Below are 22,279 nucleotides of genomic sequence, written 5' to 3'. Positions count from 1 at the left end.
CACTAAATTTAATAAATATCAATTCCCTTACTTCCAAAAGACTATTTGTCACCAAAATCTGGGAGAAAATTTTAACAAAGCCAATTCACAATGTTTGCTAATAATCTATCATTTCTATAATATAAAAATTTATAATAAAGTACTATCTATTTCATTATGGATTTCAAAACAAAAAAAAAGCATGTTAATTTATAGTCTCCTATACCTTTAAAAACAGTAGAAGAAAATAGGGCCTATGTAAAATCATTAGTAAAATGCCTATACAAATAGGATAATATTTTTTCCTAAATAAACCGAACTATTTGGACAGGCTCTGTCTGAAGAATATTCTGCAATCCTGGAAATGTTTTAAAGCTCTGCTGCCCTACTGACCAACACTGCAACACAGGTTCCTGAGCACTCAAGTATGGCTAATAAGATTGACAAACCGGGCTTTAAGTTTACAATTACAACATGTAGTTAGTGTCTGGTATATTGGATAGAGCAGATCTAGGTAGGTGTCATAGATGAATATGTTGAATTATTAAAAATGTCAACAACTCGGTCTCAGCTGTTAAGAGCACTGGCTGCTCCTGCAGAGGACCTGGGTGCAGTTCCCAGCACCCACATGGTGTCTTAACAACCATCTGTAACTCCAGTTCCAGGAGAATGGACACCTGCTTCTGACCTCCGCAGGTTTGCAAGTACATGGTGCACTTATATACATGTAGGCAAGGCATTCATACACAGGAAATAAAAAAATCAAAAGAAGCCAACAACTGTCTATACAATTTTTTTTTTTATTTCCTAAATTCAACAAGAAGTCTTTACACACCTGCCGCAGAAGCAATTTCCTCCTCAGTGCTTGTCTCTGAGCAGCCAATCAAAGACAGATTATATGAGAGAATATCCTGAAACAGCTGTTTTCGGCTAAGTGTATAGTCTTGTGCATGCTGCCTAAAATAAAATGACAGCACAAAAAAAGATAATCATGCACTTACGAAAGTTAAGCAACCATGAGTCTCTAAGTTTCCTTTTCATTAAAAACTACTCACCACTGACAATCATCATCATTACATGTTCCTGTTAAATCAAAACGGCAGAAACACTGATCTGGCTCAATCATATTACTGTATGATACTGAACTTAGGGGAAGCTTTTCCTTGGTTCGATAGTATGGACTAAATCTAGGAAGAGAATGGATAGACACATCATGTTCCATAAACATTTCTCAGAGACCTAGGTTTCTTCAATTTTTCTTTTTAACTTAAAACTTCTATACTTTAAGCTGCTTATCTGATTAAATCAACAGTAAAAAAAAATAACTAGAAACAGCCAGAATATAAATAGTAGGAATAAGCTACTTTGATAATGGAAACATGAGATTTCAAGAAGAAAGCTAGGTAAGGTGCTGCACAACTATAATCTCAGCATTTGGGAGGCTGTGGCAGAAGGATCACAAGCTGGAGGGAGGCTTACGCTACATAGTGCATTCAAGGCAACCCCATCTCAAATAAAAAAGAAAAAAAAGTGGGGGAAATAAAACAAGCCTACAGAACTAAGTACTTTACTTAGTAAGTGTTTTATGCCTATTATCAAACTACACCTATTTAACAGCCTCACAACTTCTAGTATTCTGAAAATGTTTTGGGACATTAATCATTTGAGAATGTTTAAATCAACTTTATAAAAGTTAGCTAAGGATGACTGGAGTGGTACAATTAAAATCTCCAAATTAAAAATCTTTAGGTGCATGCAGGCACAGTGGCACACACTTACATTTATAAAAAATAAATAAATAAAATAGAAATTTTCACAAGACTCTATTCCTAAAATACCTAATAGAAATCTAGAATTCCTAATTTCATTAGAAGTCAGAAACTGGAATTTGAAGAGAACTGATGAACCCAAGGAGCAAGCTAAACCTCATTTACTGATACAACCTGTGTATAACAGCAAGATACTTTTATTCTCATAAAAAGACATGTCCATTTTCCAGGGACCATGACTAAATGCTTTTTTATTAACAAATATTCAACATAAACTATTAAGAGCCAGAGTAATCCTGAAATTCAAACTTAATCGAATCTTTTCTTACCTGTAGGATTTAAAAACTAGAAGAGGACTATGGTAGGGTCTAAAAGGACATGGTTTCACTTCTGTTGTTTTAATCTGTGCTGTAACAAAATCCATATCCACAGAAATCTCCTGCAAAAAGCAACCAAAATCACAGTAATTCCATAAAGCTAGTGAAGTGTAAGTAAATTCTAGATCTTATAGAGAATATGAAATATTCACTTACCTGACCATGCAAGATCTTTTTAGTAATTCCTGTGGTCGTTTTTAAAATCAATTGTTTTAAGCTGTCAGCTTTTGAATACAATTTTTGTAATTCACCTATTTTTAGCCCTAGAAAAAGTTCTGGCTTTTCTACAGCACTTTTACTAAGTTTGTTTATGCATTCTTTGTTAGGTGTATCAGTGTGCTTAAGATTAGGTTTAGTAAAAGCATTAGACTCTAAGAAGGACCTTCTTCGTTCTCTGTTTGAACCTGACAAAACTTCATCATCAACATCATTTTCTTCTGTGTCCAGAGTTAATTTATCTTGTGTCAGATCATGAAGTGAGGGTTGAGGTAAAGAAAATTCAGGCTCCTCTTCCACAACTGGAACAATATTTTGTTGTTCCTTTGCTTTACGGGCTCTGGCTTCTTTTAATTTTTGAATTTTCAGGGCATATTCATATTCTAGCTTTTGTAATCGCATTTTCTCCATAGCAATTAGTTCTGCTGAATGCTTTCTTGGACTTGATATTGGAGAATTATCCAGTCTCATCATTTTGTTAGGCTGGGAGAGAAAAACGAAATATTTTATATCACTCTGATTCTATACACCAGTTTTCAAAACTGTGATATCACTATGATAAATACAATAACCAACATCACAAAACCAAACTGGCAAGTACAGCAAAACAGAGTTTAACAAGTCAGTAACAGTTTTGCTAGTTGACCAAACACTAAAGCCAAAGAAAATTTTAAAAACAAAAATGTGGATGTCATTTAAAAACAAAGTTGTAATCTTCTTCTCTTTGAATTTCCAAGAGAGTTTGAGCTACTTTATACATTTCTTAGCCTCAGAAGTATCATAAAAACCTTCTACTTTCCAAAAATATTTCTACAAATAACTTACTCCAAGGCAATCTTGCTCCAGTTTACGTTTTCCTAGTTCTTTACTAGCCACTGCCTTTGCCCGAGCAAGCTCTTCTCCGTATTTCAGAGTCAAAGCTTTCTTAATGGCAACACGCTGTTGAACTCTATGGATCTGAAAACAACAACAACAACAAAAAAAAAAAACAGAAGATGTAGATGAAAATCTTACGGAACATCTTTTCAAATATAAAAGCTTTAATGATATTTAACTAAAAGTTAAAGTATTCCAATATTATGCTTCAATAAAAAACTACAGGTTACAGAGGCTAGAGAGATGGCTCCCCAGTCAAGAGCATTGGCTGTTTTTGCAGATCTGGGTTCGAATTCCAGCACCCACATGGCAGCAAACAATCATCTGTAACTCCAGTTCCAGAGAATCCAACACCCTATTCTGACCTCCAAGGGTACCGCACAACACACGTGCACTTACATACAGGCAGGCAATACACTCATGCACACAAAATTAAATTACAGGTTACGATATTTTGATGGCTTTAATTTCATTCCTTGTTTTACAGAAAAAAATGGCCTACAAAAATGCACAATAAGCCCAGCATGGTAGCCCATGCCTTTAATCCCAGGAGACAGAGGCAGACAGATCTCTGTGAATTAAAGGCCAGCCTGGCGTAACTTTTTAAAAAATATTACTTGCTCCTGAAGCTTCTTCAAAAATATCCTGTTAACACTGAGAATCTTCTCAGCTGCTTGAAGCTGTTCAGTAAGTTTTGTAATTTTTGTCTCAGCATTTCGAACAGATTCTTTCTTCTTGGCTTCTTGCAATACTAAATTCTTTAGAACTGATTCATCTTTTATCAAGAGGATCCTAAGTGTAAAATAACAAAATTTTTATTAATGTTTTCTGAACAAGGAGACTGCACTGTGAGAACAGAAAATTTTCAAAGTAGTAATGACATATTTTAAAAATGTTATGTATAATATGCAAATGAGAATTTAAAAGCATTTCTACATTCATCTATTATACAGGTATTCAGTTTTATTTTATGAAAACAACTATGGGTTTGACCATTTTTAAAAAAAATACGTTAAGCCTGAGTCAGCATAAATTACAACTGAAAAGCTTATAATAAATGTTCCATGGCAGCTGAATCTGACTCTAACTGGACCCTGAATGAGGACTAAGAAAGTTACTATGTTTAGCTTTATTGGTAATACTCCTAATATACAAATGTCCAATAAACATGATTCAGCGCATTTAGTCAATTTATAAATAATCTCTAACCCATTTTATCTAAAGCAAAACAAAGATGAAGAGACCAAAAGCTCAGACATACACAAGTTTTGAACTGAGAAGAACAGACAAAAACACAAAACTATGAATAAACATAAAAGATTTTGGAACTTTTAAACTACAACATTAATGCTGTTAAAAAAAATAAAAGAATCTTTCCCAGAAAGACACCATATTTCAACAGCAACAACTACTGGCATTAGATTGAATCACAAAGACAGAGACTATGTGATAAGATGAGGAAAAACATTTTAACTAGCATTATTTTTCTTTTAGTAGTTCATAAACTGATGAGGCATTTTAGACATAATGAAATACAGTTAGCACAAGATAAATACTAAAAACCAAACATATCTATACACAAAATACAGTTTGATCAGAATACTAATTATCTAATGCTTTATTCAAAAGGAAACAGAACATATATACTAACTCCTTAAGATGTTTCTGTGACCTCATTAAAAAAAAATCCCAATTATTAGTTTTCATGATTTATAAAAAAGAAAACCTGGATTTATAATGTAAGAAATGAGGCTATAAATACCTACTCCTTTTCCTTAATTACCTACAGATGAGCATTTGAAGCTTGCTTTTTTGAGACGGGGTCTCCCATAGCCCCAGCTGGCCTAGACCTCATTATGTAGACCAGGGTGGCTTCAAACTCACAGAGATCAGCCTGCCACTGCCTTCCAAGTGCTGGGATTAAAGGCATATGCCATCATGCCCGGCTAGCTTTTTTTTTTTTTTTTTTTTAAATCATTGGGCCTGGGGGCTGGAGAGATTGCTCAGTGGTTAAGAACACTGTTCTTGCAAAAGACCCAGGTTTAAATCTCAGCACCCATATGGCAGCTAACAACTGTCTGAAACTCCAGTTCCAGATGATCCGACAGCCTCTTCTGTCCTCCGCAGGCACTGGACGACATGGGTGCACTTAGCTACATGCAGGCAATACATGCATGCACATAAGATAAAAATAATATATAAAATTAAAAAAAAAACATCATTGGGGCTGGAGAGATGGCTTAGCAGTTAAGAGTGCCGACTGCTCTTGGAAAGAACCCAAGCTCAATTCCCAGCACCCACATGGCAACTAACAACTATCCCTAACTCCCAGTCACATGGGATCCGAGGCCCTCTTCTGACTGTCACACATGCAGGCAATATACTCATACACATAAAATAAAAAGAGTAAATAAAACACATTTTTTTTTAAAGTCATTAATCTTGCTGGGTGTAGTGCACTAGGGAGGCAAAGGCAGGTGGATCTCTGTGAGTTCAAGGCCAGCGTGGTCTACATAGTGAGTTCCAGGCCAGCTGGGACTACAGGGAGACCCTGTCTCAAAAGGACCGCCCCCCAAAAAAGAGCACTGACTGCTCTTACAGAGGATCCAGGTTCAGAAACAACCATCCATAACACCAGTTCCAGGGGATCCAACACCCTCTTCTGACTTCCACAGGCATTGTACACACAGATGTACTCACATACATGCAGGCAATACACATACACATTAAATAAAAATAATAAATATTTTTAAAAAAAATCATTAATCTGAGCTGGGCGTGGTGGCATACGCCTATAGTCCCAGCACTTGGGAGGCAGAGGCAGGTGGATCTCTGTGAGTTCAAGGCCTGCCTTGTCTACACAGTGAGTTCCAGGCCAGCTGGGGCTACAGGGAGACCCTGTCTCAAAAAGACCAAAAAAAAAAAAAAATCATTAATCTGTTTAGTAACAAATTAATCACAATTAACTTATAGTTAAAATTTAGGAATGGGGGCTGGGCATGGTGACTCATCCCTTTAATCCCAGTACTCAGGAGGCAGAGGAAGGCAGATCTTTGTGAGATCAAGGCCAGCCTGGTCTACACAGCAAGTTTTCAGTCCAGCTATGGCTACAAAGAGTCCCTGTCTCAAAAGACCAAAAATTTTAAAATTAAAAAATTTAGATATATGGGGATATAGTTGATGCTTGCCTGTGGGCTCTATCCCCAGTACATTGTAGCATGTGCCTATAATCCTAGCACTTAAAGAGTAGAAACAGGAGAATCAGTAGTTCAATGTTATCCTTAGCTATATTATGAATTCAAGGCCAGCCTGAGCTATATTTATCATGGCTGAAGTTCAAGAAAACTGTAAGCTACCAAAAAGTCCTATTAACTTTGCATTCAACTTCTCCCTTCTGTTTGCAGAACTAAAAGCGACTCATCAGAACAAAACTCAAAAATATTGAGTCATTAAAACAAGTTTGCTTTTCATCAACTGAAGATTTCAGGGTGGTGAGAGTAGAAAAAATGGATGCCTAAAAAAAAGGCATAATTATTTCTATCAATCATATGCTAATATATTCAACTGTATCGTCAATATGTTCATGTGGTTTTATACATATAAAAATTTCAGGAGTTGGCAAGATGGCTCAGCCGTTAAGAACACTGGTTATTCTTGCAGAAGACCCAAGTTGGAATCCCAGCACCCACATGACAGCCAACAACTGTCTATAACTCCAGTTCCAAGGGATCCAAAAGCCTCTTCTGTCCTCCACAGGCATTGCATGACACAGGTGTACTTACCTACACACAGGCAATACAAGCACACACATAAAATAAAAATAATAAATAATTTTTCTTTACATTTCAAACACCACTTAGAAATTACACAAAAACATGTAAGAAACTAATAACCATAACTTAATATTCACTGTGTAACACCATAAGACACAATGTACCATATTCATCAGACTACATAATGACTATTCCCAACAATCAAGCCCATCTTTAATAATAAAAGTGGAACACGGTGGCACATGCACTTTGGAGCAAAAGGCAGAAAATGCCACAAATTTGAGAGCAGCCTAATCTACCTTAGTGAGTTCCGAGATAGCCAGGACTACATATACACAAGAACACACACACACACACCCCACAAATGTTAGGTGAATGTGTTTTCTCTAAAAAAATAAAAATATACTTTCAATGAAGGTGTTTTTAAAAATATGCTAGAGGTTTTTAGAAAATTTCTAAAAAGGAGTTTCATAAATGATTTAGCAATGGATAAACCGTATTTCAGTCTCACAATTTTCCTTCAAAGTCTTGGTATCATTATTTAAAACATTAACTAATCTTTTACAAAAATAATTCAATAAATGAAAAACTGCTGTAGTTCTACCACACGCAAGAATTCATACGCGGAGCGGTGGTGATGCCTTTAATTCCAGCACTGGGGAGGCAGAAGTAGGTGGATCTCTGTGAGTCCAAGGTCAGCCTGGTCTACATAGTGAGTTCCAGGCCAGCTGGGGCTACAGGGAGAACACGTTTCAAAATGACCAAAATATGAAAACTAAACAAAAAAGAATTCATAACCCTATTGTATTAAATGACATACACAAATCTATTTTTCTCTATATACAGACACATTCTTTTTATAAACAGATACCCTCTCTAAACTAGGCACATTTAGTTACATGTTTACTTATTTTACATGTGTGTTTGTGGTTAGGAGCTGTCTGATGTGAGTGCTGAGAAACCAAACCAATGTCCTTTGCAAAACCAGTTAAGTACTCTTAACAGTGAGCCTTTTTGGGGTGTGTGTGTGTGTCAGGGTTTCCCTGTGTTCGCATCTGGCCTGGAACTCTCTATATATACACTGTGTCTGCCTTCTAAGCGCTGGGATTAAAGGTGGGCACAACCACATGCTCAGCTGAGTGTCTCTCTTTTACATAATGTGTTTAATCAGACAATGAGACTCACTTGTGTTTCTTAAGTTTTGCTTCTGCATCTGCAACCTGCTTAGTAACCATTGCTATTCTGCCAAACCCATCAATTTCTACATCAGAGTTTGCTGGGGATGATGAACTCGTCTTCAGCTGATCTGATTTAATCAAACGTTGTTTCTCACGACTAAAATGAGAGAGAGATGAATTAAGCCAAAGAATAAACTGAGACTTTTCTTCAAAATATATTCTATTAAAATACGTATGGTTAATCACATTGCACATAAGCAATATGCAAGACTCAAGCAGTTCTTTGGGTACTTTTATCTTTTCCTAACCTTCTATCTCAGTACCTCATTTTATTTGAGTCTACGGATGATCAATCACCAGACTCTGCTTCTTTTCAACTCTGCATCTAAGATAAAATTACCATGACTCACATCCCAGTGTCAATAGTTTATATTATATAGATGAAAGGAAGCTTAGAAAACACTTGCATTCAAAGCCAATTACATAAAATCCCACTTACTTGGCAATCTCTTCCTTTAACAATCTATATTCTATCTTCTTTTCTTCAGGCAAAGCTTCAGGTGTTCGCAAAGGATCATTTTCTTTTTCAGATTTTGGAGGTACTTTTGGCTTTGAAGCTTGCTAAAAAAATTAATCAGATCAACAACTTTTAAAAATTACACACTAATATTTGTATTTTATGGTATACTCAAGTATATACTAATATAGTTAGAAATAACAGTAATGTCTTCAGTCTTGAAAAAAATTCTGGTTGAAGCTGAGGGTGGCGCATGCCTTTGATCCCAGCACTTGAGAGGCAGAGGCAGGCGGATCTCTGTGAGTTCAAGGCCAGCCTGGTCTACATAGTGAGTTCCAGGTCAACTGGAGCTACAGGGAGACTCTGTCTCAAAAAAAAAAAAAAAAAAAAAAAAAGCTGGTCATCGACTACCCAATTAATTATATAATCTACCTACTCAAAACCCGTCATTTGACAATCATTTAAATGAATCATATTGGCATAGAAAAAAAAATCTGAAAGAGCTTAAACCATAGACATTATTAGTTTAAAACTTTTCTGGGGGCTGGAGAAATGGTTCAGCAGTTAAGAGCACTGGCTGCTCTTGCAGGACCAGGGTTTAGTGCCCAGCACCCAAATGTGGCTAACAACCACACCCTTAACTGCAGTTCCAGGGAATCCAATGCCCTTTTCTGACCTCCACAGGCATTGTATGACACAGGTGTACTTTACATTTATATAAACTAAAACTAATAAAATTTAAAAAAATTGTTTTCTGTTAACATAATACAATACTGAACAACAAATTTCTTTTATACACAGGGAAATTCAACCCATTTTACTATTTTGAAAAGAAAGTAGATAATTAGAAACACCAACAATAGGGATTTTCAAAACTGTAAAATCATGTCTAAATTTATACATGCTTCATTAAAACACAAATAGCACAAACATTTTTTCCACAAATCATCGTACTTAAAAGTTCTTAACTCTAACATCTAATTTTTAGGAAGAATTAATTTAGTAACTGCTAACAACATCATCTTTCTTCTGACCCTTCATTACAGCACATACCTCAGCAGTTCGTCTTGCTTCTTTAATCATGGACTCTAATCCACCAAAAACACTATTTGTTGACTTGGAAGCCTCTCCATCAGATTCACTATCATCTGAATCATTTAGTGTTACAACCACTGATTTATGTTTTGGAAGCTACAAAAACAAGGTATTTGTTAATCATGGTAGCAAAAGCATTTTTTTTGTCTTTTTGTGTTTTTTGAGACAGGGTCTCCCGGTAGTCCCAGCTGTCCTGGAACACACTATGTACACCAGGCTGGCCTTGAACTCACAGAGATCCGCCTGCCTCTGCCTCCCAAGTGCTGGGATTAAAGCTGTACACCACCATGCCCAGCTCTTTTTTATTAAATGTGTATGTGTACATGCGTTTGTGTGTGTATAGGCCACATATGTGTAGGTGGCCACAGAGGCCACAAGAGGGCCTAGTGTTAAGAGTTACAGGCGGTTTTGAGTTGCCTGCCTGATGCGGATGCTAGAACTGAATTCTAGTCCTCTGCAGGAGCAACAAGTGCTCTTAAATGCTAGGCCATCTCTCCAGTCAGCAGCAAAAGCATTTCTACTTTTTTACATTAATCTACAGCTAGATGTATAAACTCTTAGTATTTCAAAACACAAAAATAATGAGCTCCACACATTGTACGGCATCTTCTGCTTATATTCCATGATTTTCTCCCAGTACAGGTTATATGCCAAACACATTATTTCCACGATCACCTTCATCAATGTTTTCTGTCCATTAAGAAACTAAATAAAGAATTACAATATCAGGGCTGGAGAGATGGCTCAGCAGTTGAGTACTGGCTGCTCTTGCTGAGGGCCCAGGTTCAATTCCCAGCACCCACAAGGTAGCTAACAACCATCTGCAACTCCAGTTCCAGGGAAATCCAACATCCTCTTTTGACTCCTCAGGCATTGCACGACATGGGTATACTTACACACTTGCAAGCAATACACTCATGCACATAAAATTTATAAGTAAAATATATATTTTTTTGTCTTTTTGAAACAGGGTCTCACTGTAGCCCCAACTGGCCTGGAACTAGCTATGTAAACCAGGCTGGCCTTGAACTCAAAGAGACCTGCCTGCCTCTGCCTCCCAAGTGCTGGGATTAAAGGCATGTGCCACCACACCTGGCTAAAAATTATAAATAAAATATTTCTTAAAAGAACTGCAATATTATCTAAATTAACTCTTGAAATCAAAGAAATCATGTTTATAACTTTTTAGACTATGTAATTACAAATATGGAGTAACTGGTCAAAGTTAGTTTACTTAATAGGGCCAAGATTTCAACTTGACTTTGCTCCATTTATTTTTCTTTAAAGCTGAAAGGAAATAAAGATAAAAGAAAATAAAGATAAAAAAAAATTGTCATTCCAATCTTTTTTTTTCCCTAGTACTGGAGACTGAACCTGGAGCTTTTTGTTCATGCTAGGCAAATATTTTACCGAGTTACATCCTCAGCCCTTGTTTTTTTGAATCAGCATCTTGCTATATAGCTTGGGCTGACTTTGAACTCAAGATCCCCAGTCTCCATCACTTGAGTACTGAGATTATGAGGACCACCATACCCAGATAAACTTTCTTAATAAACATAAATCAATTCTTCTATTACAATCACCAGTTGAAAAAAATGAACAAGTCATAAAAAAGTTTTTTTTAAAGGCAGTTGGATCTGTAATCTCCAGGACTCTTCTGGAGGCTGAATCAGGAAGATTACAGAATTCAAAGCCTACCTGGGCAATTTAATGAGACCCTGTGTCAAAATAAGAAATACAAAAACATCTGAGGATACAGTTCTATGACAGTATGCTTTCCTAGCATTCATGAAGCCCCGAGTTCAATCCCCAGTACCTAAAAAATAAAGGTAGAAAAGATATATTTGTTAAAATTGACCAAGAAAAGGTTGAAAAATGGACCAATTTTTGTTTTAAAAAAAAGGAGAGGCAAATATATCTACCACTCTCAGGAGAACACCCTCTTAAACATACTAGCACCAAATTCTACCAGTTTTCTATATTAATAACTTCTTAAAATTTTTAATTTGTATTTATATAAAACTTTGTGTGTGTGTGTGTGTGTGTGTGAGAGAGAGAGAGAGAGAGAGAGAGAGAGAGAGAGAAACTAGGCAACAGGGACAGGAGAGCAAAAATTCATACAAACTTCTCATGAGCTATTTGAATAAAAGTAGTAAGTTTTATGTTTCTTTTTACCGAGATCACAGTTCGTGGAAGACGAGGTCCTCTGTGAAACTTTGGATTCTGTATCCTAGGCTGAGATACGGTATTAATACTGACTATTGATAGGTTGCTTCTTGACAAAGGCTGGGAACTGTTCAGAACTGGAGGTGAAGGTGGATCACTATTACTGGATGTTTCCTAATAAGAGAAAGATAAAATATCTCCGAATAAAAAGATATTTCTGTCATTTTTAGAAATCTTGAGCAAAGGAGCAATAGACTTATCTTTACGTTTCTGAAAAGCCCAACAAACCCCAAATAACCAGAAAAAAGTAGGCATCTCCTAAAAGTAAGCTCAAGAGCACCACCTAGAGGGCCAGGTGCCTAAATTACCTCTGGTTTGAAAGCTCTTTTATTTGCTAGAGATTTAAGTAGTTCTTCTCGAAGGAGCATTTCTTCCTCCTCTTCCTCATCTGCAAAAGGTGGTTTTGGCGGCTGTTCTGGATCATCAGGTGGGAGAGGTGGTAAAGGTGGTAGAGGAGGTAGAGGCTCAAGAGAAACACACAAGCCTTCCCCATAAGGCTGGCTCAAAGATGGCATAGTCTGTTTGGTTTTTTTTTATAAAGAAGAAATAATTTAAACGCAGATTTTTACTGACTTCAAATATTTATCTTTGAAGCAATATTAAATCTGAAGAAGTAAATTTTAAGTTATCATTTTTTTAAAATATTTTATTTATTATTTTTATTTTGTGTGTACAAGTGTATTGCCTGCATGTATGTGAGTGCACCCGTGTCACGCAATGCCACGGAGGTCAGAAGAGGGCTTCCGCTTACCCTGGAACTGGAGTTAAGGATGATTCGTAGCCTCCATGTGGGTGCTGGGAATCAAATCTGGGTCCTCTGCAAGAGTAGTCAGTGCTCTTAACTGCTGAGCCATCTCTCCAGCCCCCTTAAAATATCATTTTATGTACAGTGACCTAGGTATTCTGTAAATCTCAGAACTAATCCAGAATTTAATATTCAACCGTGAAAATGTTACTTTTGCAATTTAAAAAAAAAGAATCAACAATATGTGAAAGCACTGATGAACTTCAAAGTAATTGTGCAAACATAATCATCTCTGTTCCTGTACTTCCACTTAAAATTCTAGAAAGTATAGGAGAATCGAATTAGACAAGGTCATTCATTCCCTTGAGATGAAATCAAGTAGAAACGCTAAAACAAAAATCATGTATTTATATGTCAAAAATATTTAAAAATTAAAATATTTTAGTACTAAAAATTTTTAAGACAGCATTAAAATCATTAAAATTAAAATTAGGAATCAAAGGGATTCTGGGAATAAGAGTCTCACAGAGTATCTAAAATGTCAAGCAGAAAATTATCACTCTCTTAAAATCCTTGTAAAAATGGCTTCTTACAGGTTACATAGGAAAGTTAATTTTCAAAAATTCCTTAGCATGGAAATGCTTTTGCTTCAAAGACCTTCCAGCAATTCTCCTAGCATTTTAATTCATTCATTCCTCCTTCCCAAAAGAAAACATTTCAAAGAAAAAAATGTCATCTTTCTTTCTACTTTAATATTTCCCTCACCAGAAACTTCCTAGGAAGACAGAAGACATTCACTAAGGAAATTTCCAATGGAAATGTTCCCTCTTACCTACTGTGATTTCTGTCACCCACATGATTTCTGGGAGCCATCTCCCAGGAGCTGTCCTCTGACCTCTATGCCATGTGCTATGACACAGGCACAAACACACAAATCAATAAATCTATTTTCTTACAAACAAGAAGATGGGGGCCAGAGAGATGGCTCACCAGTTACGAGCAATGGCTGCTCTTGCAGAGGACCCAGGTTCAATTCCCAGCACCCACATGACAGTAACAACCATCTGTTAACTCCAGTTCCAGGGGAATTCAATGCCCTTGCCTGACCTCCAAGGGCACTGCACAACATACGTGCACTTACACACATGCAGGCAATATAGTTATACACATAAAATATAAATAATAAAGTACAAAAAAGATTGGAAAAAAGGAACTATGCTGAAGTTTCAAGTTAAAATAACTATACTCATCCAAAGAGGAAAAAGCATATTATATCTAAATCTCAATTCCTAAAAAGTAATAATCCACAATAGATAATTTTTATTCTGCTTGAGAATAAATTTCCTGAGTAGCTGTTACTTAAGAAGCTAATAAAAGAAAGAAAAAACTGAGGTCAACATGAAATTATATGAGTAACAATTGTTAAAACTACCGAATGGATAGCTGGACAATAATCTGTTATTCTATATATTTCTAACTATTAATTCAAGTAAGTGGTTTCAATTTTTCTTTAAAGCATGTGTCAAACCTAGAAATTCATTAATCACATGCCAGTTTTCCAAAACAAGTTAGAAGATACACAATAATTGTCTTAGCTATCACACTCATTTTTTTACTTACTGAAACCTGAGCTGGAGGAGGCAAAGAAATAGATGGTGCTGAAGAAAAATACCCCAAAGAACATTCAGAGAAAAATGGTGGTTGTACTGGTGAAGGTGCTGCAAAAAACCAAATTTTTTTTTCAGAAAGGGTTCAGTAAGAGAAATACTTCAACAGGAATATATTAGATGTATGGTATGCTTGAAGACACACAAATAACTACATAGAGAGAAATTACATTTTTTTAAAAATAGGGTCTCCTTGTAGCCCCAGCTGTCCTGAAAACTCATTATGTAGACAAGGATGGCCTCCATCTCACAGAGATCACCTGCCTCAGCCTCTTGAATGCTGTGACTAAAAGCACGCGCCATCACTCCCTGTGAAAATTAAGAGTTTATAAGCCTATGATAGGCTCTTAAAACTCTATGCATCCTTCTGTAACTATATGAAACTGTTCTACCAGCATAATGCAAAGTGTTCACTTTAAAATGGCACTGAATTCCTCAAAATTCAATTTTTGTCAGGCATTGCAGCACATGCCTGGAATCCCAGTGCTCAGGAGACTGAGGCAAGAGATACTAAGTTTGAGGCCATCAGAGCTACACAGGGAAACACTGTCTCAATCACAAACAAATACACAGAAGCCCTCCCACTTTTCACCGAATAGGGCTGCAAAGAATAAAACATACATTTTTTCTTAACAAACTTTTTAAAAAACAATGAAACACAAAAGTCCTTTGAATCTTGTCAAAGTGCCCTGAAGAAAAACAGTAACATGACTTCATTTTTCCCTTTATATTGCGTTAAGGAACAAAAGGACGTGGTTTTAAGTTGAGTGAGAAACATATAAAACTAATAGTGAGCACTATATACTGTTACATTTAACGAACAGAATATATATCTTTTTCACATTCTGAACTAACTTTTATTCTTTTTCCCAGCTGTCTCACAAGTCAGTACAGAGATTGCACTGCTTTTCGTGCTGTTGACTTGAAGCCTAAATCTGAATATATGCGAATCCTAAGAAAACTTGGTGGTTCTTAAAATGTACTAGCTAGATATGGTGGCACATGCTTCCAATCTCAGCATTTGAGAGGTGGAAACAGGATTCATAAGTTCAAGGATAGCCTGGACTACATAGGGAGTTAAAGGGAAGCTTGGGCTATACAGCAAGATTCTTTCTCAGAGAGAACAAGGGAGAATGAAAGAGAGATGACAAATATCTGGTTAATATGAAGTCAAAATCTGACAAAACTGCAACTGTTTTATCTACAAAAATTTACTAGCATTCAAAAATCATGCATAAAATTATTTTACACATTATGGAGAATTAACAACGTTCTTAATATTTGAGAACTGCAATGAATCACCTCTAAGTATCTGGAAATAAAATTAAAGACTGACCTCTTAAATTATAAAAACATAGTGAAAGATTATCAAACACTAGCTAAACAATGGTCTAAAAATGAAAGTTTAAAGAAACATTAATTATGTAAATCATATGTATTTTTACTTTCTTTCTAGTGTATATATACCATACTGGGATTCTAGTTTTGATTTGGTCTCACAATGACCATGGGGAGAAAAACTACTGATAATGTGATCTTCCAAATATCCAATTTCTCAAATGCCAATTGCATTGTTTTCCCCCAGATCCAGGTGTTTTAAGTTGGTGAAAAAATAGATCTTTCATAGCCAGTCACATCTGTGTACCAGGAACAACTGTCTGGCTCTGAAAAACAGTGGGTTCTCCACTATGCAACCTGGGGTATAGCCCTATTTCTGACCAGCCTTTCCTATAATATGCCCATACTCACTTCTGATTTTCTGCCCTTGTTTGTTGTTCTGTTGCTGTGATTAAACACTGACCAAAAGCAACTTGGGGAGGAAAGGTTATTTGGTTTACAGGTCACAGTCCAGTACTAAGGGAAGCCAGGGCAGGAATTCAAGCAGGAACTTGGGGGACAAGCACTGAAGCAGAGACCACAGAGGAATGCTGCTTACTCAACTACCTTAAGACAGCCCGGGCCACCAGCCCAGGGACAGCACCACCCACAGGGGGCTGCGGCCTCGTAAATAATTAGTAATCAAGAAAATGCCTCACAGACAAGCCCACAGGCCAAACTGATGAAGGAAATTCCTTAATTTGAAATTCCCTCTCTACGTTTGGGTCAAGGTGACAAAAACTGTGACAATCTCCAAATTCTTTCTAAGTATTACTAGTGGGAGTTAGGAAAACTAAAAGCAAAAGAGATCTGCTATTTTTTCACTAAAGCAGAAAAGGTTTTGGCTAAACCTATCACGCCACAATCTTCATTTTTTCAGATCAAAATAGCTAACAGAGTTTAAAATAAGTTTTTTTAATTTAAAGCTTCTCTAGAAAAATATACTTGGAAATAAAAGCTAAAACTATACATTTGAGGTTTAACTCTAAATATTTATAACATAAAATGTGTATGGCTACAAAATCCATCAGTAGATCTCACCTTCATTATACATTTCTTTCAAGTTTTTGAGTAGTTAATTGACCATTCTCTAATAATTGTGAATAAAACATGTTTCAAAGCTTTGGCTCCTACCTGGAGAACTGGTTTCACTATCTGTATCCATAGCAACTTCTTCATAGTTATCATATTGATAAATGCTTCCTCCACTATCAGGCTGTTTATCTAAGGATCGTCTCAGGTCAGGATCTGAAGACTAAGTATACAACACGTTTTTCTTAGTTTCAAAGCATTTCTTGTCTTAGGCTATTCTTGGGCTACAAATCACAAAAAAACTGGTAACTATTTTTATGGGACAAATATTAAAAAAAAACTCATGATAATTCAATGAGACTTTCCTATGAATTTGGGACATTTACTGTATATGACAGCATTAACTATACAGATGAACACCCCCCACCCCCACCCCAGCAGCTGAGCCACTAAGTAATTAGGCATTCCTCCTAAAACAGATTATAAGAAGTCATTAAACAGTTATGGCTTAGGCACAAAATCAGAAGGAAAATGCAAATTTTATCATTAAGATTCTATTAGAGTATCTTAGTGTGTGTGTGTATGTGTAGACTGGAAAGGAAGGGGCGGGGCACAGCACCATTTATTGTACAAAGAAGGTACATGCCAGGCATGGTGGCGTGTGCTTTTATCCCAGCCCTAGAAAGGCAAGTGGATCTCTGCGAGATTGAGGCTACCCTGGTTCACACTGTGACTTCCAGATAGGCTGTGACTAGAGAGACCCTGTTAAAAGACAACCAACAAAAAGACAAAAAAAAAAAAAAAAAAAAAAAAAAAAAAAAAAAAAGTACCCATACCCAGAGGGTCACTCCCAAGCAGGGAGATATGGAAACACAGACTCTTTGGAACCATGAGAGGAGGGGAGAAGGTCAGGAAAATTCTCCCTTCTCTCAGACCTGAACAAGTTTAGGGACCCTATCCAGAAATAAAGACCCAAACCCCAGTCTTCTGCCTCCTATAGGTTGAGGGAAGGTAGAGCTAGGGGCAGTCACCATACCCTGACTCCTGTGGGTCCTGGGCAAGCCACTGCCTGTGCTGGGCACCAGCTTCCTCAGGGAAAAGAGACAAGCTTCACCTGGACATGGCAATCCCTCTAAATCCAGTGGACGTGGTAGCACACACCTTTAGTGCCAGCACTTGGGAAGCAGAGGCAAGCGGATCTCTGTGAGTTCAAGGCCAGCCTGGCCTACAGAGCAAGTTCCAGGTCAGCTGATCCCTAGGGCTAGTAGCCAGCCAAATCTAGCTGAAGCCCAAGTTCCAGGGTCAGTGAGAACCATCTTAAAAAATGTAAGATAAGCAGGGCATGGTGGCACACACCTTCATCCTAGCACTTGAGAGGCAGAGGCAGGTCTATCTCTGTAAGATCAAATCCAGGCAGGTTTGCATAGTAAGTTCCAGGCCAGCTGTGGCTATAGGAAGACCCTGTCTCAAAACAAACAAAATTTAAAAATTTTTCTTTTTCAATATTTTATTTATTATTTTTATGTGTATGCGTGTACTGCTTGCATGTAGGTTAAGTGCACCCATGTTGTATAATGCCCACGGAAGACAGAAGAGGCTGTTGGATCCCCTGGGACTGGAGTTACAGACAGTTGTTAGCTGCCATGTGGGTGCTGGGATTTGAACCCAGGTCTTCTGCAAGAATAGTCACTAATCTTAACTACTGAGCCATCTCTCCGGCCCCCAACAAAATTTAAAATGTTAAAAAAAAACAAAAAAAAAACAAAGATGAGACAGCCTGACATTAATCTGTCATTCAACATACAACTCTCCCCCTCTCCACGGGAAAAAAAGAACTTTTTATATAAGCTCTATCAATTGTAAGATAGGTATAGTTCTCCTTAGCTGACTGAATCTGTGAAATATTACAAGGAATCTTAAATTTGAACATTCTGAGCCAGAAACATGATTCAGCAAGGAAAGGTGCCTGCTGCTTACTGCCAAGTCTGACAACCAGAGCTTGATCCCCAGGACACACATAATGAAAGAAGATAACCAACTCTCAGAAAGTTGTTCTCAGGCCTCCCCATGCACACCATGACACACATGGTCACAATCCTTCCCACCAACACACACCCCCATCACACAATAAGTTAATAAGTAAATAAATAATTTTTAATGTGAATGTTTTGATTTAGTATTTCTGCATTCCTTACTTTACTTCTTGATCTTCTCTTTCCACCAACCAATTTCATGAATCGATTGTACTGCTCTTCCTGATTTGAAAGGTCTCTAATTTTTCGGATTTCTTCTTCTCGCTTCCTTCTCTCTTCTTCCTCAGCTTGTTTCCGCTGGTCCTCTTCTTTCTGTCTTTCCTGTTCTTTCTGTTGCTGGAGTTTCTTCCATGCCTTTGTCTGCTGCTTCCTCAATGCCTGTTTAGCTTCACAAGGAAATAGAGAAATATCAGTACCCATTAATTAAAAGTTAATGCTCTTGCCAGGCGTGGTGGCGCACACCTTTAATCCCAGCACTTGGGGCACAGGCAGGTGGATCTCTGTGAGTTCAAGGCCAGCCTGGTCTACACAGTGTGTTCCAGGCCAGATGGGGCTATAGGGAGACCCTGTCTCAAAAAAACAAAAAAAAGTTAATACTCTTTAAGTCATAAAATATGAGATTTAAAAATTGCTTCATCACTGACTCTTGGATACAGTTACTCCTCTCTAAATTCCATTCATAAAATAATAATGCTGGGTGCAGTGGCACATGCCTTTAGTCCCAGGACTCAGAGACAGAGGCAGGAGGAGCTTTGTGAGTTCAAGGCCAGCCTGGTCTACACAGTATGTTCCAGGCCAGCTGGGGCTACAGGGAGACCCTGTCTCAAAAAGACAAAACCAATCAAAACAAAAAACAAAAACAAAACAAAAAAAAGAAACTATCCTCCAATTTGGACTCTGTAACTTCCAGTATCAAAACTCCCTGAATGAAAAACTAAAAGCAAGATATATTAAATTCAATTCAAAGAATTTAAGGGAAACAATCACCTGTTGTGCTAACTTTTTTAGCTGAATGTACTTTTGTACTGGTTTTAACCTTCTGCTGTACAGTTCTTGTCTTGGTCAGTTTTTCTTTGCTTTCTTTCATCACCTGCTGTTCTTTTTGTTGCCATTTCTTACTGGCTGATTGAAGAGCTAAAAGACGAAGTTGTAATTCAGACAGCTCCTCTTCATCCTCACCAAGTTTCTTTAAAAGAAAAAGAATTATAATTTTTAAATTCTATTACTTAACTTTAAACATTTTGCCAAACTGAATCTTTCACCAAGTTGATTAGAATTTAAAGTTAGTATTAAAACAAATATATAAATGGAAAATATGGATAAAACAAGGAAACAAATTTACTTTCCATAGCCCAAGACTCTAATATGTAATTCTTCCACCACAGACGGTCAATTGGTGGAAAGTATGTGTTCATATGTAAACATGTAGAGTTAGAGTGGTAGCGAACTGACAGAATGTGATGATGCAAAAGAGGAAAGGTGGGACAAAGGGATACTCAAACTTGAAAGGGTAAACTGAAGGCAGTGAATATAAAGACACCAAAAAACCCAGGACAGTAAGGAATGAGAAATGAAGTGATTACTGAACTTGACCACTAATATAGAAAAGCATACCAATCCCAGCACTCAGAAGGCAGAGGTAGGTGGATCTCTGTGAGTTTGAGACCAGCCTGGTCTACATTCTGAGAGCCAGGCTAGTTAGGGCTATATATTCAGACCCTCTCTCAAGAAGAAAAAATTCAATAATCCCAAGCTTCCTTTTTATATATTTTAATTATTTAACTCCACTAAGGGGGGGGAGATACGTATTCATTTGTTTATATTTAATATTTTATGTTAAGTATGGGCATACCCTGAATACTTAAAATTAAATAAGAGTTTTGAAAACTTTTTACCAACTAAAATAACTTTAATTTTTTCATTCTACCTTTAAAATTTTTAACAAATACATAAAAACTATATAAACTGATGGGGTACCATATGAGGTTTTAATGTGTATTTTTTTTATTATTTTTATTTTATGTGTATGAGTGTATTTCCTGCATGTATGTAAGGGCACCCATGTTGTGCAATGCCCACGAAGGTCAAAAAAGGGTGTCAGATTTCCTGAAACTGGAGTTATGGACAGCTGTTAGCTACCATGTGAGTGCTAGAAATTGAACCCAGGTCCTCTATAAGAGGAGCCAGTGCTCTTAACCACTAAGCCATTTCTCCAGTCCCTGAATATGTGTATATATTAAATATTTAAATCAGATTGGACCTATCTCCACAAGCATTTATTATTTCTTTTTAGTGAAAATATTCAAAGTCTTGCCTTTCTAGTCACTTCTTTTCTCTACCTAATTATAACTACTCTTTGTTTGGTGCCCCCACCCACTACTTTTTTGAAATAACTTTTAAAAATTAACCTGTTCTATACACTTTAGCTAAAATTAACTGAAAATACCAAACTGCCCTAAGCAAAGGATCTTAATTGGAATTCATGGATTTGAAGAGTTTGGATGATCTTTAAAAGTCATGAAGGAAGAGAGAAAATAGTTTCCTACTCTAAAACATTCAGAACCATGTAATTTTTTTTATTGTGAAATGTTATTTTTTTTTCCTAAGATCCAATTTTTTGCCTGTTTTTAAAATTTTTTTTTATTTTTATGTGTATGTGTGTATTGCCTGCATGTAGGTAAGTGCACCCATGTCATGCAATGCCCTTGGAGGACAGAAGAGGCTGTGGGATCCCCTGGAACTGGAGTTACGGACCGTTTTTAGCTGCCATGAGGATGCTGGGATTCAAACCCGGGTCTTCTGCAAGAATAGTCAGTGTTCTTAACCGCTGAGCCATCTCTCCAGCCCTTTATTTGCTCTTTCAGAGACAGGTTCTCGCTGTAGCCTGAGTTGGCCATGTAGACCAAGCTCGCCTTGAACTCACAGAGATCTGCATGCCTCTGCCTCCCAAATGCTGGGATTAAAGGTGTGTGCCACCTCGGCCAGCAAACCAAATTCTTTCTATTTGTAAGTATAAAGAAAACAGTAGATGCTGCCTAATGGCTTCACTTCCACTGCTGAAAACCACAAGTAAACAGCACATTCGTTTGTTTGCTGGCATTAACTATGCGGCCCAGATTAGCCTTGAATTCACAATTCTCCTAGCCCCAACATCCTTGACTGCTGGGATTATAAACCTATACTGCTACACTGGGTTCCAAAAAATGCATTTTTTTAAATCATGCCTATCCAAGCCACTTAAAAATACCAAAATCTGTTACTTAACGACGCAATTTTAGGGTTCTGGTATCCCATGTGGTAGCAATGAACCATACTGGTCTAGTTAAATTTAAACTGAAGTTGAAAATTTGTTGCCAAATTTTTCATATTTCAGGCTTTTTTTGTTTACTTTAGGATTTATTTTTATTTTTACTTGTGGA

At 36.9% G+C, this 22,279-nt stretch overlaps 1 protein-coding gene across 2 annotated transcripts in view; it reads right to left on the bottom strand.

The window, feature by feature from the left end:
- The window catches only part of Zfc3h1 (zinc finger C3H1-type containing), a gene marked incomplete in the record, with an annotated part of 62,693 nt that overhangs the window by 24,047 nt on the left and 16,367 nt on the right, over positions 1-22,279 (bottom strand). The window contains 15 exon segments of one of the 2 annotated variants that reach the window (XM_008834563.3): positions 815-936; positions 1,035-1,166; positions 2,078-2,187; positions 2,282-2,824; positions 3,167-3,298; positions 3,835-4,009; positions 8,176-8,325; positions 8,668-8,789; positions 9,739-9,876; positions 11,956-12,120; positions 12,315-12,524; positions 14,372-14,469; positions 16,930-17,050; positions 19,023-19,246; positions 19,848-20,046. In XM_008834563.3, coding sequence (XP_008832785.1) covers positions 815-936; positions 1,035-1,166; positions 2,078-2,187; positions 2,282-2,824; positions 3,167-3,298; positions 3,835-4,009; positions 8,176-8,325; positions 8,668-8,789; positions 9,739-9,876; positions 11,956-12,120; positions 12,315-12,524; positions 14,372-14,469; positions 16,930-17,050; positions 19,023-19,246; positions 19,848-20,046 — 2,641 coding nt within the window. 2 annotated transcript variants of the gene reach the window in all.

The sequence above is a fragment of the Nannospalax galili genome, unplaced genomic scaffold (genome assembly GCF_000622305.1).
Source record: "Nannospalax galili isolate Female #2095 unplaced genomic scaffold, S.galili_v1.0 scaffold76, whole genome shotgun sequence".
Lineage (NCBI taxonomy): Eukaryota > Metazoa > Chordata > Mammalia > Rodentia > Spalacidae > Nannospalax > Nannospalax galili.
This window is presented reverse-complemented; position numbering and strand designations above follow the sequence as displayed.